The sequence below is a fragment of the Mytilus edulis genome, chromosome 14 (assembly GCF_963676685.1).
Source record: "Mytilus edulis chromosome 14, xbMytEdul2.2, whole genome shotgun sequence".
Classification (NCBI taxonomy): Eukaryota; Metazoa; Mollusca; class Bivalvia; order Mytilida; family Mytilidae; genus Mytilus; species Mytilus edulis.
In genome coordinates, this window is record NC_092357.1 from 1543356 (window position 1) to 1564649 (window position 21294).

Genomic DNA, 21294 nt, shown 5'->3' on the forward strand with positions numbered 1-21294 from the left:
TCAAATGAAGAATTAAAAGTCAATGTAAATCCAAATTTATCGTAATGAACATGCGAGATGACCACAATTTCATGGTAACTTTTCCTTTGCCTGCAATTTTCTTAAAGTGTAACTCATAAAACTTATAATTAATATTAGGGCTATTCCAGAAAAAAATGTATGGGGGGGTTGGAAGGCAGTTTTTGTCAGCATCTGCCACCCAGACAAATTGTAATTGAGAAATATAGTGCTTATAGTGTGAAAAGTTACTCTGATACCCATCACCCATGTATTATTAATATAATGTGCCTTCCAACCCCCCCATACATTTTTTTCTGGAATAGCCCTTACTATTGTCAATTCTCAGATTTTCTACACATTGATATCTTAAAAATAACACTATGTGAACCTTTTTGTCTAGTGAGCACAGCAACAAAGCTTCACATTGTATCAAGCAGCTGATATTTTACATCTATACCAAGAAAACCAAATTATCTGTTTACTGGAAATTCAGAAATTATTGCGATGTTTGGTATGCAGTTGTATTAGCATTGGCACATCTCATTACCATGGAGATTATTTGTCCGTTGAAATGAGATTTTGGCATGTTCTTTACTACATATATTAATATATAATACCTAGAGTCTGTGTCCATTGAAATGAGATTTTGACATGTCGGGATATTAGATATCTCTGTGTCAGCTGATATCTCTGTTTCATATGGTGAAATTTCAACATGTTCTAGTGCTTCTTTATCAACATTCTGATTTAATGTAATTTCCATTGGAGATGTTCTTTCTGGCATTGTTGTAACTTTTGGTTGTCTTGGAAATGTTCTCCCTGGCATTGGTGTAACCTTTGGTTGTCTTGGAGATATTCTCCCTGGCTGAACTTTATGCTTGGTTGGTTCAATTTCATATTCTTTAAAATTCTCATCTTCAGAATCAGACATATTCTTTATTACTGAAAATGAAAACATAGAATTATAAAATACATCAGATTTAAATGACTGTTTCTTAAACAATGCAGAATGCTTTATATAGTACTTAACATTTGAATTTTTTAAAAAAACTTCACAAGTCTGGAAAAATAAGAAATAAATCCTCAAACTATTCCAAAATGGAAGGTGCTTGTCTGAATCTGAATTTCAACATGTGTGCAATTTTCCTGTCATGTTTCAAGATAGAAAACTGTAGAGGAGTTGGCTACACAAATAAGTTTCCCACTTGTCTCTGCTCATTGTCATAATGACTTCAAATGTACAACTCACAACTTGTTTTACCTGGTATTCATATTCTCTATAATGCCAAAATAAAAACAATTCTACTTAAGGGGGTTCCCACATAAAAATTAAAACGAAAGTGTCTGAGGACATAATTGCCCCCATTCAAGCTTTGAAATTTTCTAAATTAAAAGGGGCATAACTCTTGAACAGTAAATGACTCATAACAATAATTTGAACTCACTCTGTGTGTTGTGGTTCTAATATTGTGTATGAATTCAAATTCTATTCCTAAGACAACATAAAGTTGAGCAGGGAACCAAAATTCAGAAAGAAAGACAGTTAAAAGGAACATTTGGGGGATAAAAATTCATCAAAAAGACTAAAATACAGTTTTAATTTATGCAATTATAACTCTATCTCATTTTTCACAATAATTTCTGAATTAACAGTATCCTTAAGGAAACAATGAAGTTCTCACCTGTAGGAACAGCGTTCATCTTCTGAATTTCCAACAACTTTTCATAAATATTCTTCATTTTCTCTTCCTCCACAGATTTCATTGGAATAAGATGGAAATATAACAAACAATTTTTGCCAAGTTCTAAAGTTAACCTAAGTTGGGTTAAACAGTCAACGTTTTTAACAGTATCTGGTCTGAGCTGGAGGAGAAGAAAAATAACATTAGTATAAACATATTATATTACTAAATGAAATTCAAGTTAAATTATGTACACAATTCACCGTTTATGGGTAATCTCATTGTTCGTACACCAAAATGAAAATGACGTCACATCATTGGTTGAATTACCATTGTTTAAAACATTTTAAACCAATCACAAAGATTTAGTGCTTTTGGAACTATTACCCAGGATGCATTAGAGTCTGAAATGGCGAATTTGGCATTAACATTTAAAAACAATTGAATAATCAATAGATTATGGAAACTTGTTTCCTATACCCATTCATGACTTCTGTGCTATTTTTTATTCAAATGAATGTATGTAACACTATGCAGTGATCGAAAGTATGGAAATTATTAAATATAATTTCTAAAGTTTATAAATGTATGTATTATTGTTAAACTACAAACGTGACTTTCTATATGTACATGTTTTGGCTTAAGGGATGTTCAAGTTTATGACGATTGCTTTTTCATTCAGCAACATGTGGTCATCGTATTTAATTAGACTTTAATAGTTTGGCTTTAATTGACCTAACGTTAAGTATATGAGACCAAAAGTAATGGTCACTTTTTATAACCATTTTATTTGTGGCTATAGGCTTTCTAAAAGTAAGTACCTGTCAAAGGTAGAAACAAACAACATTCTTTCTAAATTTAAGTCACGTTCGTAGTTGTATAAAAGAACTGTCCCTAACAAGACAGTTCAGATTGTAACTAGGCACTGAATAAAAATTAGTTCCTCTTTAGCCATTGGTTTTATAGTGCGACATATAGGGTTGTTTTGGTTGCCGTGATCCAGGGATCTTTACTCTTGTCAGAAAAGGTAAGACAAATTTTTGCATTTTTAAAACCGTTACTTTCTCACCATGGCTGAACAAGAGGGACAACAATTTGGGGTGGCATTTCAAAATTTCTCTCATCAATTACAGGGATTATCAATAAAGTTAGGGGCTCAAGGGGTAAATCAAATTATCCCAACATTTTCGGGCGATCAAGGCGAATTCAAAAATTGGATGAAAGCAATTGAAAAATATGCAATGTTAACGAACTTAGAACAAAATGATACAAAATTGGTAGCTTATCAGTCAAGCACAAGCTCGGTAAGCGATTTTATTCATAGATGGCTTAGGGATAACCTCAGGGGAACTTGGCCTCAGTTAAAAGAAGAACTGAGTTCAAGATTTGCTGAAGTGACCGACTCTCAGCATGCTTTCGAAATTTTAAACAAATTAAAACAAAAACCAACAGAAAATGTTCAGGTTTTTGCTGAACGATTATTAACTTTGGCAGAAGAAGCGTTCAGGGGTCAAGATGGGACTCAAGCGATAATTCAGTCACAATTGATTAATTTCTTCATAAATGGATTGTCACAGGATACGCTTAAGATGAAAATTATGCGCGAAAACCCTGACGCACTGCAACGTGCAGTTACAATAGCTATGACGGAACAAAATTTAAGAAAAAAGTTCGATTTAAGGAGGGGAAAATCAACTACTGACAGGGCGGGGTATTCGGACAGACAAGAACCTATGGAAGTTGACCACTTCCGACCCGCACGTAGGTGTTATAATTGTAACAAAATTGGGCACCAATCTAAGGATTGTAGGGCTAGGAAAATGCCGCGTCAAGTCAATGCTTATGATCAAAATGACAAAGATAAGGGTAGATCTGTTTATCCAACAGATAAATCAAGAAAAGAAATAGTTTGTTGGAATTGTGGGAAGTCCGGGCATATTCAAAGAAACTGTTATTCTCGACCCAACCAATCACACTTTCAGGGAAACTAGGACACTCTCTTTGTTTCGGAGCCGACAAAGAGAGAATTAATAAACCAGTAACGACAAAAATTTATACAATTAATTTGGCAGGAAATCCAAATAGTTGCATCATTAATATTAATAGAAAAAAATTTAGATCATTAGTTGATTCTGGAGCGGAAGTGTCTTTAATGCATTTAAATGTTTACAAATCTTTGGCTGATTTACCAAAATTAAATAAAAAGACAGTTCAACTCCAATCGGTAAATGGAAATTCTCTTAATGTTTTAGGATGCATAGAAATAGACTTTTATATAAAGAGTACAAAAATGTCACAATTATTTTATGTGGTTTCGGACATGAACAGAAATTTAATACTTGGTCGTGACTGGCTTGTTAAAAATGGGGTAAGGCTTTATTACGATTTAGGAATGTTAAGGGTAGGAAATATATATGCTAACTTAGAAGAAGATATTCATATTTCCACAATTTTGAGATTATCAAAGAAAATTGTTTTGAAACCTCAAACTTCAAATATATGTATGACGAAATTGAAAAAGGGAACGGAATTATCAAATTCAAGATTATATGAAATTTCCTCTTTGGATAAGGGAAGTTTAAGTTCGGAACCAGGTCTAATGGTCGGAAATGCGGTAGCGAAAATTCAATCTTTATATAAAATACCAGTCCATTTGGTAAATAGTACAAACAAAACTTTTAGATTTAAACGAGGTACAGCAATTGCAAGGATAGGTTCAATTCTTGAAGAAAATTTAGTCAGTTTTGAAAAAGAGATTAAAAATGCTAATCTAGAAAAAGAAGTTGAAACAGAAGTAAATGTGCCCCCAGAACACAAGGAAATAGTTGACACCTTGTTAAGTAAAAATAAGGATGTATTTGCTTTGAAAGACTCTGAATTGGGGCATACTGAAACAGTTACAATGGAAATAGAAACGGGAAATCATGAGCCCATTAAATTAAAACCTTATCGTACACCGTTGCATAAGAGGTCCATTGTTAATAAGGCAATTGATGAAATGTTGGAAGCAGGTATAATTAGAAGGTCAAAAAGTAGTTGGTGCTCACCAATAGTCATAGTAAAAAAGAAAGATAACTCTAATCGCTTTTGCACAGACTTTAGAAAATTGAACAATATTACAAAAAGTATGAGCTATCCTCTACCAGTAATTGATGACATTCTTGCTTTATTAGATAAAGCAAAATACATGACATCGCTCGATATGAAGTCAGGATTTTGGCAGGTCTTGATGTCCGATAAGGATCGTGAGAAAACGGCATTCGGTTGCTTTAGAGGCCTTTACGAGTATAATGTAATGCCATTTGGTCTTCAAAATTCTCCAGCAGTTTTTTCACGATTAATGGAAATCGTTCTCGAAGGGTTACCTTTCGCGGTAGCGTACATAGATGACATTCTAATATATTCAAGTACTTTAGACGAACACCTTTCCCACATTCAACAAGTATTTGATCGTTTGAGAAAACACGGGCTTAAGTTAAAATTAAAGAAATGCCAATTTTTGAAAAATGAAACAAATTATTTAGGTTTCAAAATAACCGGAAATGGAATTAAACCGGATACGGAAAAGGTAGAAACAATAAGGTCATTGCCTGCACCAATTAATGTCAAAGAGGTCAGAAGTTTCATCGGTATGCTTAGTTATTATCGTCGATTCGTCCCAAATTTCTCGAAAATATCGATCCCTTTGGTTGAACTGACGAAAAAATATGCAAAGTTTAACTGGACAGACGAATGTCAAAGAGCTTTTGAATATCTTAAAGATAGTTTGACGGTTATTCCATTATTAGCATACCCAGATTTGACAAAGCGGTACACGCTTTACACGGACGCCTCAGACGACACAATAGGTGCTTGTTTGACTCAGCCGTGTAATGATACTGAGGAAGTTTTGTATGGGGTTAAAAATGAGAAACCAATCTATTTCTTGTCACACAAATTAAGTGACACGCAGACGCGTTGGTCAACCATTGAAAAAGAAGCATTTAGCATTCATTATGCACTTCAAAAATTAGATCATTATTTGCATAACGCAGAATTTACAATTAAGACCGATCACAAACCATTGAAGTATATTTTAGAATCCCCTATGCAGAATAAAAAGATTCAATTATGGGCATTAGGCATAACAGGGTATAACTGTAAAATTGAATGGTTGGCTGGGACAGAAAACACTATCGCGGACTATCTTTCTAGAAGACCTAACCGGGTAGTAGGTAATACATCAGAAAATAAAAAGACAGACGACGAAGAAATTGAAATAGACATTAGTGATAAGGCTTACGAAATTAACACCATTAATTCTAGTGAAATTGACCCAAAGAAATTTGCAAGTTGTAGTTACAAAGAGTCAGATACTTTGACACTTAAAGATTTTGTGGTTTCGGGTTACGACATGAAATATGAGCAATCACTTGACAAAGAATTAGCTTTGATAATTAGCCAAATGAAAAATGGCAAAGCCTCGAAATCAGTTGAAAATAAGTTTATATTGATAGATGAAATATTGTATTATATCTCTAAAGCAGATACTGAACCTGTGTTAAGGTTGTATGTCCCTTTACAATTAAGAGACGAAGTAGTGAAACAATATCACGATCAAGATCATTTGGGTGTTGACAAAACGTATGACGCTATTAAGGGTAAATATTTTTGGCCAAAATTATACAAAGAACTCCATGAATATGTAAACTCCTGTATAACGTGTCAAAAACGTAGCTCCTATCATGCGAAACCAAAGCTCCAGGAAACTGATATACCACCATTTCCATTTGCAAAAATTGCAATTGACCTGTCCGGTCCATACCCACGGTCATTGTCAGGAAATAAATATATCATAAGTTTTATTGACCTTTATAGCGGATACCCAGAATGTTTTGCTGTTCCTGATAAGTGCGCTGAAAATGTAGTTCATTTATTATTAGAAGAAATCATTCCAAAGCATAGTTTCCCTTTACAAATATTGACAGATAATGGGGGTGAAAACACAAGTTATATGGTACGCGAAACTTTACAAGAACTTAACATAAGCCATGTGACTACGTCCTTTTATTCACCAGGGTCCAATGGCAAGGTTGAAAGGTTACATCGATTTTTGCATGACATTCTAGCAAAGAAAATACAAGACGACGCCTCAACATGGGACGTTTATCTAAATCAAACGTTAGCCGCAATTAGATTTAACAAAAACGAGTCGTCTGATTTCTCTCCTTTCTTTCTTTTATACAACAGAGATCCTGTACTTCCCGTTGATAATATTTTGCGTCCAAGACGGAAGTACGCAGGTGACGATCCCCATAAAATTTTATTAGAACAGCAACATAAGTCTTTTGTCATGGTTCACAAAAATATGAAAAAGTCAAAAAGAAAACAAAAAGAATACGCGGATAAGTCGAGACGCGATATTGAATTTAAAGTAGGGCAAGCTGTATTTTATCGAAATCACCTCCGTAAAAGTAAGTTGGACAGTAAATGGAAACCATTTTATAGGATAATCGAACAAAGGTCACCGGTCAGTTTTATCATAAAAAATCAACTAAACGGAACTACCACCAAAGTGCATGCCCAACATCTTAAACCTGCACCCGTAAATGAGTGGACTATTCCAAAATTAGGTCAAGCTGACAAAGATAAACGGTTAAGAAAAACCACTTATGTTGTACCCCCTGAATCATCTGATAAAGAGTCAGATAATGAAACTGATAGCGAAAATTCTTCTATGGAAGGAGTAGAGCAAACTCGTGACAAATTGATAAGAAGGTATAAAAATGAACGCGAATCTTCCTCTGGTGAAGATGATATTCCTTTAATGGAACTTACAAAAAGAGTAAAATATCGTAAGAAACGGATAAAGGCCCAAAATGAAAATACAACGGATGAAGAAGACAATATTCCTTTACTTGAGCTACAAAATAATTTGAAATCTCGGGCAATGACTTCTGAAACAAGGTCTAGCAATTTAGATGCTAACTCGTCAGAAGACGAGGCAATGTCAGTAAATCATTTTATTGAAAAACCTGCGTGTAAGCGGGATGACATTGCCAAAAATGACAAAATTTTGAATATCTTTTCTGATATGTCAAAATGTTTAAAAGGTATTCTCGAACAGTAGCTTGTTTTATATGTATGTCTAGGCATATTATATATATAAAATACTAATATATTTATATTACTATATTAGATGCAGTTCAGAGGAATAAACTTGGAAGGGAAGGACGTGGAGGCAGTGGAACAAAAACAGAAGTTCAATTTGATTCTAAACGAATTCGCTTTTATAGCCTACTCGGGTTGCCAAGAATCTTTGACTGAAAAAGGGATTCTTCCTTCAATTATTAAACAAATTTATAAAACCTGGTCTCAAAAGGCCAGATTGTTCCATGAAAATACAATGATGGGGGTTATTTTTAGAGATTCCTATAAAACTTTCTTCGATAATTCCCACCACGACCGACTGTTAATTCCTTCATTAGTTAAAGAGGTAGTAGAAATTGTGGTAGAAAGAGCCAGAAACAGGGGCTTTTATTATTTACATACGCTTAGATTACAGATGGAAAATCAAATAAGGTATAACAGGGCGATTGTATTTTGCCCTGAGTTTATGGCCGAAATTGGGGGGGGATATCCGAAATGATCTTTTGTGGCTGTACCGTGAAAGTTAACGTGTACAGCAACTATTTAATTTATTTTATGGTTTTATTATTAGTCATGAAAATTTGGTATTTTGTTTAATTGTAGGAAATGGGACGGACGGCTGGACATATAATTCTTACACTTCTTTTTGGTTTTGGCGAGCTGGCTTTCATATCTGACAATATTGTATTTGACAAAGTAAATACTGTTACCACCACAAGGTCAAAATGGTTGGTAACCTTCATAATTGATTTAAAACCTTTTGAAGGATTTTTGAACAGAATATCCCATGACATGGTAAAATCTTCTGCATTAGCACAAACTGTTTTGAGACATTATGAACAACCTGGAAAAGAACATTTTTATAATACTTTTGCAAATTTAGAACAAGAATTTGATCTGTTAATGGACATGCATCGTTCAATAACTGATACATTTGACGATTTCAAAACTTTACATCGACACAAACGTTCTGTTTTGCCGTTTATAGGTAGTGCAATGAGTTTTTTGTTTGGTACATTAACCGAAGACGATATTAATTTAATTAAAGGCAACGTTCGTACATTGGCACAAAATCAAAAGCAAATTTCACACATTTTAACTGAGAATTTATCAATTTTAAACGTAACTAGGCTAGAGGTATCTCAAAATAGAGACGCCATTAATAAATTATCAAGGGGGTTGCAAGATTTAGACATCCGGTTGGTTAATATAACGGAGGCTATTGAAAAGCAAATAATAGATTTGGAAAACTTTGTGCAAATATATATTCAATTAGATTTAATAACTGGGGATTTAAAACAATTAATCCAAAGAGGATTTTTCTATTTAGAGCATATAAAAGATCAGTTAAGCATGCTTTCATTGGGCCATCTTTCACCAAGTACAATAACACCAAATAATTTACAAGATCTTCTTATCGAGATAAAAGATAAACTTCCAAAATATTTAGAATTGAGTAACGATCCAAAAGAAAACCTGTGGTTCTTTTATAGGTTCTTGACATGTTCCACTATCCTGTATGACAGTAGAATATTAGTTGTCATTTCAATACCTCTTCTCGATTCGAATAATAAATTTGAAATTTATCAGGCATTTAATTTACCAATGCCCATGCAAAAGAATCATACAAGTATAGGTATGGTTGCAAAATACGATTTGGATGTAGAATACTTTGCAGTTAATGCAGAAAGGTCAAAATATGTATTGCTTAAACAGCAAGAAATTCAATCATGCACAAACACTTTTACGAAATTTTGTAAAGTTATAAGTCCTGTTTATCCTATTAATTTAAGTAAAAATTGCATAACTTCTTTGTTCCTAAAGAAACGAATTGATATTGATAAATATTGTCGTGTCGTAGTTGAACCAAATTCAGTTCTTCCAATGGCAAGTTATATATCATCTGGTTCGTGGTTAGTTACCACTAACACACCCTTACGCTTTGCCATTGTTTGTGAAAAATATAAGCAAAAGACAACGTTTACAAAAATAATTAACCCTCCTTTGAATATTTTAGCGTTAAATGAGACATGTACCGCGACTAATGACTATCTTACGCTTTTGCCGTTTTATAGTAGACAATCTTCATATACTCTTGAGGATGATCCATTTACGAAAGTTATTCAAAATTATAATTTAACAATGCGAAAACTTTGGAAGCCGTTTCACGACTCCTTACCAAGGTTTAACTTGACTGAGCTACCAAAGGAGTTGAAAAATATTAAAGAAATCCCAATGGATAATCTGATTTACCAATTGAAAAATTTACAAACCATACAAGAAGATTCAAGTTTTCCAAATTGGGTGTATAACGTAATTTATCTAGTAATTTCTCTTTTGTTAGGTATTATCATTTTCATATTATGTAAATATAGAAATAAGTTACCTTGTTCAGTCAAACGAGGAAGTGGTTGCAAGATGCAGAATGTCGCCCCTAAGTATGACAGAGTGAGTAAACTGGTGTCGGCTAAGACCGAGGGTGATGTTAACACCTCCAGAGATGTTCCCTCTGCACCAATGTTAGACAACTCAAAGGAAGAAGTGGCTAATAATTTATATCCACTGCTAAAATTAGCAGAACAAACAGTGCGAATATAAATTGAAGAAATAGCATAAAACACAACGTGTAAATACTGAAGTACTATTCGATTATAACGAACAATGTTTTAAAACACTATACGATCACATATACTGACTTTATATTTATTCATATATATATATACAAACATGACAATTAACTGTTCTTTATACATTGTATATACAAATGGCGGAGTTATGGATGATGGAGTATGGATGTCGGAGTAAGGATGTCGGAGTTTAGGATGTCGGAGTTAGGATGTCGGAGTTTAGGATGTCGGAGTAAGGATGTCGGAGTTTAGGATGTCGGAGTAAGGATGTCGGAGTAAGGATATCGGAGTAATGGATGTCGGAGGTATGGTGGACGGAAAAAATCATGGACGGAGAAATGGTGGACGGACAAATTGTGGACGGAGAATGGTGGACGGAGATTGGTGGACGGAGAAATGGTAGACGAAAATGGTAGATGGAGAATGATAGCATAGAACTTTTGACAATAAATTGAACAATTATGTAAAATTTATCAATTGATTGATTTATATAATATATATACTTATGTTTTATTTCAGGTTTTGTGTATTGATTCTTTATTTTAGGTATCTTTCGATCCTGTAGTGTTATATTTGTAGCAAAGAAATTTATGCTATATTTCTAGAACATTGGGGGGTATGTAACACTATGCAGTGATCGAAAGTATGGAAATTATTAAATATAATTTCTAAAGTTTATAAATGTATGTATTATTGTTAAACTACAAACGTGACTTTCTATATGTACATGTTTTGGCTTAAGGGATGTTCAAGTTTATGACGATTGCTTTTTCATTCAGCAACATGTGGTCATCGTATTTAATTAGACTTTAATAGTTTGGCTTTAATTGACCTAACGTTAAGTATATGAGACCAAAAGTAATGGTCACTTTTTATAACCATTTTATTTGTGGCTATAGGCTTTCTAAAAGTAAGTACCTGTCAAAGGTAGAAACAAACAACATTCTTTCTAAATTTAAGTCACGTTCGTAGTTGTATAAAAGAACTGTCCCTAACAAGACAGTTCAGATTGTAACTAGGCACTGAATAAAAATTAGTTCCTCTTTAGCCATTGGTTTTATAGTGCGACATGTAATCTATGTATTACTGGTCAAGTATTAAATCAAGGATTTCGTTACCATAAATTACATGAAACCGTTACTAATTTTTTCCATAGATGTAAGAATTTGGCTACAAAATTTGGTTGAACCTGTAGAAAAATTATTTCAAACAGGATAGCACATCCTACTTTTTAAGGTATTGTTTACCGTGCCCAAAAATTTAGAACAACATGAACAATCTGCTAAACTTATGGATCCTTTAAATAAACTTATTCTAAAAGGTTATCAATCCAACACTGTAAATAGGTCTTTGAATTTTGTTTTATTGGTAATACTTTTGATTTGGTTATCAGCAAATTAAAAGCAAACTAAATATTGTTATGTATGGATGCATAATCATTGATAGTTTAGTCTTAGATGTATACATTTTTTTAATTAGTTGTTATTGGCTTTGAACTAGCTGTCAGTAAGTGCAAGTACTCTCAGATCTGTTCTTAATGTCTTTTTATTATTGGGATGTAACAGGAACCTGGCCACTCTGTGTTTTTGTTAGATGTATTAAATTTCTATTTGTATCCATCGAAAGAGTTAACCTTTTCAACTGATTAATAATGTACAGTTACATCACTTTCCCAGGTTAAGATACATCTTTATCCTAGACAATGTCTATATCTATGTCGTCATTTGTTGCTTATTACATATTTGTTGTTTATTTATATTTTGTGTGTGTAAATTAATAAGGCCATAATTTTTATACGACAGCAAAAATTTTATCATGTTGGCGTCGTCGTCTGCGTCGTCGTCGTCCGAATACTTTTAGTTTTCGCACTCTAACTTTAGTAAAAGTGAATAGAAATCAATGAAATTTTAACACAAGGTTTATGACCACAAAAGGAAGGTTGGGATTGATTTTGGGAGTTTTGGTCCCAACTTTTTAGGAATTAGGGGCCAAAAAGGGTCCAAATAAGCATTTTCTTGGTTTTCGCACTATAACTTTAGTTTAAGTGAATAGAAATCTATGAAATTTTGACACAAGGTTTATGACCACAAAAGGAAGGTTGGGATTGATTTTGGGAGTTTTGGTTCCAACAGTTTAGGAATTTTAAGGGCCAAAAAAGGGCCCAAATAAGCATTATTCTTGGTTTTTGCACCATAACTTTAGTATAAGTAAATAGAAATCTATGAAATTTAAACACAAGGTTTATGACCATAAAAGGAAGGTTGGGTTTGATTTTGGGAGTTTTGGTCCCAACAGTTTAGGAATAAGGGGTCCAAAGGGTCCAAAATTGAACTTTGTGTGATTTCATCAAAAATTGAATAATTGGGGTTCTTTGATATGCCAAATCTAACTATGTATGTAGATTCTTAATTTTTGGTCCTGTTTTCAAATTGGTCTACATTAAGGTCCAAAGGGTCCAAAATTAAACTTAGTTTGATTTTAACAAAAATTGAATCCTTGGAGTTCTTTGATATGCTGAATTTAAAAATGTACTTAGATTTTTAATTATTGGCCTAGTTTTCAAGTTGGTCCAAATGGAGGTCCAAAATCAAACTTTGTTTGATTTCATCAAAAATTGAATAAATGGGTTCTTTGATATGCCAAATCTAACTGTGTATGTAGATTCTTAATTTTTAGTCCAGTTTCCAAATTGGTCTACATTAAGGTCCAAAGGGTCCAAAATTAAACTAAGTTTGATTTTAACAAAAATTAAATTCTTGGGCTTATTTGATATGCTTTATCTAAATATGTACTTTGATTTTTGATTAAGGGCCCAGTTTTCAAGTTGGTCCAAATCAGGATTCCATATCAAGTATTGTGCAATAGCAAGAAATTTTCAATTGCACAGTATTGCACAATAGCAAGAAATATCTAATTGCACAATATTGTGCAATAGCAATTAATTTTCAATTGGAGTTATCTTTCTTTGTATAGAATAGTAGTTGATAATATATGTTGGAAATTTGCCAGACATGACTATGATGTCATTTTCTATTTTTATTTGCCAATAACTTTATGTAAATAACTTCATTGGAAATTTGCCAATATAAAATGTTGCTGATGAAGCTTTTTTTCCTTATCTTATCTAAAATGTTTTTAGATAATGTATGTCATGTATGTTGGACATTTGCCAGACATGACTATGATGTCATTCTCTATTTTTATTTGCCAATAACTTTATGTAAATAACTTCATTGGAAATTTGCCAATATAAAATGTTGATGATGAAGTTTTTTTTATTGTTTTATACAATATATAAACAATGTATATTCACTTTTACTACCAACCAATCTTTACCATTCAGTGATAACAAGCACTTTATTTTACATTTTAATATTTTATGATGTATTTAAAAGAGTAGTTATTGTTGCAAACTCCATTAGAAATTTGAATTGATATCAGTTTTGGAAAAAGGGAAACGGGGATGTGAAAAAAAAGGGGGGGGGGTTTAAATTTTTCTCATTTCAGATTTCATAAATAAAAAGAAAATTTCTTTAAACATTTTTTTGAGAGGATTAATATTCAACAGCATAGTGAATTGCTCAAAGGCAAAAAAAACCTTTTAAGTTCATTAGACCACATTCATTCTGTGTCAGAGACCTATGCTGTGTCAACTATTTAATTTTAGATTTAAAAAGTTTGAAGAAGAAATCTTTAATTGATTTATTTTGTGTAAAAAAAAACCATGTAATGTCAAAAATTTGATCACAATCCAAATTCAGAGCTGTATCACGCTTGAATGTTTTGTCCATACTTGCCCCAACTGTTCAGGGTTCGACCTCTGCGGTCGAATAAAGCTGCACCCTGCGGAGCACCTGGTTTCACATTTGGAATGATTTTAACAACTGGTTGATAGATTAATGTATGACTTATGGCAAATATTTTAATTAAAGCAAAATAATAAAATTACCTCGTAACATTTTTGTGTGACACTTTGTCTGATGTCATAGTCCAAGGTCAAGGTCCATTTGCCTTGATAAAGTTCTACACTGAGTGACCCACTTCTCCATGGTAACTTGCTAGGGTCACTTCTAAAACATTTAATTTTCCCTCTACAAGCCAATGCTGATAGATTGTTTATTGGTTTTTGCATTTGGCTGAAGAAGAAAAAAGTTAATTTTTTTTTTTTTTTTTTTTTTTTTTTTTTTTATTTGGGCGGGTTGTTGTCTCTTTGACACATTTCCCATTTCCATTCTCAATTTTATTATAATTAGTATCTAAAACAAGAATGTGTTTATCCTACACAATGATCATCATAAGAGTCAATAACTCTATAAAAAGCTAACTTACAATTAGCCATGTTGACATTTATATAAGACAAGAGTGCACACGCTGAAATGTCTCGCCTTCTATACTAATCATTGATATTATGTTGATAGTCCTAGGTGTAAAGCTAAGCTTTATTACAACTGTCACATAAACTTAACATTAACCAAGATAACTAAACAAAGACCAATGAACCTTGAAAATGAGGTCAAGGTCAGATGAAACATGCCAGGCAGACATGTTCAGCTAACAATGCTTCTATACAACATATATAGTTGACCCATTACTTATAGTTTAAGAAAAATAGACCAAAACACAAAAACTTAACACTGTGCAATGAACCGTGAAAATGAGGTCAGGGTCAAATAAAACCTGCGTGACTGACATAAAGATCATAAAATATTTCCATACACCAAATATAGTTGACCTATGGCATATAGTATTAGATAAAAAGACCAAAACTCAAAAACTTAACTTTGACCACTGAACCATGAAAATGAGGTCAGGGTCACATGACATCTGCCCGCTAGATATGTTCACCTTACAATCATTCCATACAACAAATATAGTAGACCTATTGCATATAGTATGAGAAAAACAGACCAAAACATAAAAATTTAACTATAACCACTGAACCATGAAAATGAGGTCAAGGTCAGATGACACCTGCCAGTTGGGCATGTACACCTTACAGTCCTTCCATACACCGAATATACTAGCCCTATTGCTTATAGTATCTGAGATATGGACTTGACCACCAAAACTTAACCTTGTTCACTGATCCATGAAATGAGGTCGAGGTCAAGTGAAAACTGTCTGACAGACATGAGGACCTTGCAAGGTACGCACATATCAAATATTGTTATCCTATTACTTATAATAAGAGAGAATTCAACATTACAAAAAATTTGAACTTTTTTTTCAAGTGGTCACTGAACCATGAACATGAGGTCAAGGACATTGGACATGTGACTGACGGAAACTTCGTAACATGAAACATCTATATACAAAGTATGAAGTATCCAGGTCTTCTTCCTTCTAAAATATAAAGCTTTTAAGAAGTGAGCTAACGCCGCCGCCGTAGCCGCCGCCGGATCACTATCCCTATGTCGAGCTTTCTGCAACAAAAGTTGCAGGCTCGACAAAAATCATGTCCATCCAAACATTTTTACTTTTTAAAGTTTTTATCTATCTAAAATTATAGTTTTCAAGATAATTGCCAAAACATGGTTTAAAATTCATCAATTAGGCAATAGCTTTATAAATAGTATTTCCAATGTGGTACTATTTTTGGAACAAATCATATCAAGACTATCAAAAATACATGAGCTCTTAACACGTATTGGCCAAATTTGTGTTAAAGAGGGTCTCAAATTCAGTATGAGAGCTTCAATCATACTATTTTTACCTTTTTGATCCCCATCTTACAGTTTTTAGGCTGAATATGAATTATTTTTAATTTTAGTTTCTTGTGTACAATTTGGAGTTTAGTATGGCGTTCATTCTCACTGAACTAGTATATATATTTGTTTAGGGGCCAGCTGAAGCACGCCTCCCGGTGCGGACATTTCTCGCTGCATTGAAGACCTGTTGGTGACTTTCTGCTGTTGTCTTCTCTATGGTTGGGTTGTTGTCTCTTTGATACATTCCCCATTTCCACTCTCAATTTTATGATATAATAAATTGTGAAGTGGTGTAACTAAAATTTGCAAGTACTACTCTGTCAACACTAGGGACTATATTTGTAGACAACAAAAATGAAAACGATTAGAACAATAAACACCCGTGTACATTTGCCATTTCACCTTGTACTTGATGGTAGTTGTTTATATTGATTGTCTCGTAGTTTATCACGGTTTTCATCAATCTGTTTAAATGGTGGTCTGTTGGTCAGTGTTTTATTCTGATTGTCTTGTGGTTTACCATGGCATAAGTCTGTCTGTTTTAATGGTGGTTTGTTGGTCAAGGTTTTATTCTGATCTGGCTGTCCTAAAAAAATAACAAGAATGTGTCCATAGTACAAGGATGCCCCACTCACACTGTTATTTTATATGTTCAGTGGACAATGAAATTGGGGTCAATACTTTAATTTGACATTAAAATTAGAAAGATCATATCATAGGGAACATGTGTACTAAGTTTCAAGTTGATTGGACTTCAACTTCATCTAAAACTACCTTCACCAAAAACTTTAACCTGAGGCAGGAGGAACAGACAGAAGGACGAAAGAACGAACGGACGCAGACCAGAAAACATAATGCCCCCATACTATCGTAGGTGGGGCATAAAAAGCACAAAATCTAGAATTGTTTCCAAAATTAGACTTGCTAAGGTAGCACAATACAAAGGTTTTATCAATGTTTATACCTTCCATTTCCTAGTTTTAAAGTGCTGTAACTTTCTTTATAACGCTTGAACATTTATAAAAGTGGTATTTATGGATAGCTAACAGATTACTCTATAAATTTAATGCAATATTAGTATTATACATCAATTATGTAATCAATTATAATGTTAACAATGTCTACAAAATTTTAGAAGAAATTTCCACTTTCAACATGTTCGAATTGAAATTAGCTTCTTCATGGTTACCCTGAGAGGGTTGATTTTATAACTTCTTGTTCCTAGAGCCTGTAACTTTCTTTATAACGCTTGAACATTTATAAAAGTGGTATTCATAGATAGCTAACAGATTACTCTTTCAATTTAATGCAATATTAGCATTGGGTTGATTTTATAAATTCTTGTTCCTAGAGCCATTATCTACAAAAGAGTGTCTCAAATTTCTGATAGACTGTATATTTTCGCAATAAAAGTTTAATATTTTATCTATCTATATATACCTCTTTTATATTGGAGATTGGAAGTAAAAAAATCTTTTTATTGTGCTACCTTAAGTCTGTTCCTTATATATAAAACAAAATAATTTTGTATAAATAAACTAAAACAGAACTAAATATTTAAGCTACACATCTATGAATATGTCTGCTTATCTTTTCTTTTAGGCATTACACATGTTTTTTCTGACATTTTATGATTTTATTTTTGCTTAATCTATTTGATATGACCATACTGATATTTGAGTATTTGATAAATAGGTTTAAGCACGCTGCATTCTGTTTGTGCTTGTCCATAGTCAGGTTCTGTTATTTAGTGGCCGTTTGTTGCTTATTTGATCATAAATCCGGCAGTGTTTTTTCTCATTTGTAAAGCTTGTGCCTGTCCAATGTCAGGACCCTTTAATTTAGTTGGTGTTACTTTCTTGTTTGTGAATAAATCAGGCACTTATTTTTCTCAATACATTGCAATAGTGAGGCTTATACTTGTCCAAAGTCAGAAGCCTATAATTTAGTTGTTTGTTTCTAATGTTTGTACATAAATCAGGCACTTATTTTTCTAAGTAGTAAAGCTTGATCTAGAAATAAATTCATACTTCATCTGTGAACCTACCATTCCCCTTTTGTATCTGTAACAGTTTCTTATACACCTTCCTCATATCACCTTCCCCTTTATTGGCGTGTGGTTTAAAGTTGAAGGTCATACAATGTTGTGTAGAGCCTCCATTTGGACGTAACTGTATCTTTAGTTCAGAGTTACAGGAGAGGTCACATATAATGTTTGAAGATAGCTAAAACGAAAACAGTGTAATTAAGTAAAGATTATGTACTGAACAAAATCGCCAAAATAAATTCCTCCAATATAAAATGGCACATGCAAAGGTATTGATAAAAGTTTTGAATTCGCCAAAATAATAACTGCCAAAATATTTTGTATACATTATTTACTGAAAATTGCAAAATTTTACATCCACGAAAATAACACTCTATATCATGTATATGCATGGCATGACATATTTTTTTTCAAAGATGTTTAACATTTCACAGCATTTTTATATTTCTAGTTTTACTTTAAAAATTCATCCCTTATTTTTAAAACAAAATTCATTCGTTCATTGTCATGAGTGTGTGTTTATTTGTGTCACTTTGTTTTTTGAACGAGTTAAGTAATTCCAATTGATATTTTATAGTGTGTCTTTCTATGTTGTGATGTTATACTACTGTTTCAGATAAAGGGAGAATGTTTGGAACCATTACAGTGAGTTGACTATGGGTGGTACTGTAAAACTTAACCTAAAAGAGGGACGAAAGATACCAAAGGGACAGTCAAACTCATAAATCTAAAACAAACTGACAACTCCATGGCTAAAAATGAAAAAGACAAACAGAAAAACAATAGTACACACGACACAACATAGAAAACTAAAGAATAAACAACACGAACCCCACCAAAAACTAGGGGTGATCTCAGGTGCTCCGGAAGGGTAAGCAGATCCTGCTCCACATGTGGCACCCGTCGTGTTGCTTATGTGATTACAAATCCGGTAAATAGTCTAATTCGGTAGGTCATATTCATGAAAGGGAAGGGGATTGTAGTTACGACGTAAGGAACATATCCGATATCATTTGTGAAACGGTTATTCCATAACGGTCAACCAACTCGTGAAGCTCAACTTGTTTTTATCTTTATATAGATCTAGACCGTTGGTTTTTCCCATTTGAATGGTTTTACACTAGTCTTTTTTGGGGGCCCTTTATAGCTTGCTGTATGATGTGAGCCAAGTGACTTGAATGGAGAGTTGTCTCATTGCCACTCATAACACATCTTCTTATATCTATAGTATGAGCCATAAAATCTACCTACTGCTACATATTTTTGTATAGCTTCATATTCTACGCTGATTGTCCATGATCCATTTACAAGCTGGAGTATAATTCTACCATTCTTCCAAGTGTATTCTCCATCCTCATTACAGAGTCCGCTATCATTGACTTTACCTCTGCACATCAGACGTGTTGGATAATTTAAAGGCATCTCATCTGAAAAAGTCAAATAATCATTAATTTCTGAAGTTCTGAACATTAAGTGGAAGTTAACCCTTACAGAGTTATCTCCCATGTGAGTCACTGTGACTTACACTCCCCATTTAATATGATTAAGGTGGCTCAGGCCTATTCGAGGTTTCTATCAGAAGTGCTGTATTTTTTGTTATTTTATTCTTTACACAAAGTGAATTACATTGGTCGAAAAAAAAAATAGGGGTCAAGGACCATTTAAGAACATAATTTTACTTTTAAACAGGTATGTAAAAGGGACCATTTTTCAATGAAATGATAGGAAAAATAGAGGTGTTGACATGTTTTTATCGGAATATCAAAAAAACTTTCTATGACACTTGGGCCAAAACAGCAATATAAAAAGCTCAAATATAGCTTCAAAGAATGAGCAAATAAAAAACATACGTCACAGATAAGGAAAAATAAATATTTTGCCTTTAAACCCAAATTTTGCGAGAAAATGGTGAAAATGGGTGAAATGTCATATTGACCCTTAAAAAAATATGGATAATAACAAAAACATTTTATTAGTCACATAACTACAATGATTTAACATTTCTAATCAATCAAAATATTTAAAAAAATTATATCGAATTTACGACAAATACTTTTGTAATTCATGCTTGAAATTATGCGCAGTCAAATAGTCCCGAGCCACCTTAATGAATATCAGGAATAAGAGCGGGAACACAGATATGGTGACATCAGTTTCACAGCTTCTAAATTTTATATTAGGTCCTCAACTAACATACTAAGAAAATCAATCATTATTATTGCGAACCCTATCATAGTTTTCCATAGATTCACCTGCAAGTTACCTGTCCATTTAAACTTTTGTAAGTTCTATTGTCCCATTGAACAAATACAACAGGTAATGTTCTCTGTATAGTTTATTTGATGGACCTTTAAATTTCTTCCACAATGTTCCAAGAGAAATCTATCATTCATTGATTAATTTACCTGAGTAAAAAAAATTCTTCTAAATAAATGAAAATACACTTGTAATTGTTCAATATACCCTGGTTGTTGTTTTTTATTCTTCATTCAAAACTGAGGTTTTGTTATGTTTTCATGAAAGGATGTCAATAGTGTATTTATTAGGACAGAAATCAATATAATAGATGCCCAAGGTGTATGTATGTGTGTTTTTTGTTTATTTTTCAAATTCTGTAAACCAACTTATTTTCACAAATAGTTATTCATCTCAACTTATTCCTTTTATGTTGATTTCTCAGCTATGTATCTGAATAGATTAATAATTTTCTTGCTGTTTTTATGTAAGGGAAGACCAAAAAGTAACATTTGTACAATGATTTATTTGTACTCTTATTTTATAAAATCACTGTTATTTTACTTTTGACCATACAAGAGCTGCAATATGTGATGCAGTTATAGATGGAATAACGCTTGGAAAAAACATTTTTAAACACTGTGGATATATTCATTAAAATTATCTCCCCTGGTTATTGTTGAGTCTGACTGTTCATGTATTATGTAGTTCTTTTGATTCATACAAAGTGCAAATTTTGCATTGGATACATTATTTACACATTACATCAATTTAGATAAAAAAATATTTTAAGAATTTCATGATTAATTTGATTAAAAAAAACGCTTTAATTTTGCATCTTGAATAATTTTGAAATCTTGAAAATG

The 21294-nt window shown here is 32.8% G+C and overlaps 1 protein-coding gene across 1 annotated transcript in view; it reads right to left on the minus strand.

Annotated features, from left to right (window-relative positions):
* The window catches only part of LOC139504460 (uncharacterized), a 39413-nt gene that overhangs the window by 7303 nt on the left and 10816 nt on the right, over positions 1–21294 (minus strand). The window contains exons 3-8 of the mRNA XM_071294554.1: positions 19445–19620; positions 18194–18371; positions 16549–16732; positions 14388–14574; positions 1683–1863; positions 618–942 (exon numbers count right to left, since the gene is read on the minus strand). Coding sequence (XP_071150655.1) covers positions 618–942; positions 1683–1863; positions 14388–14574; positions 16549–16732; positions 18194–18371; positions 19445–19620 — 1231 coding nt within the window. The remainder of the gene's footprint in view (positions 1–617; positions 943–1682; positions 1864–14387; positions 14575–16548; positions 16733–18193; positions 18372–19444; positions 19621–21294) is intronic.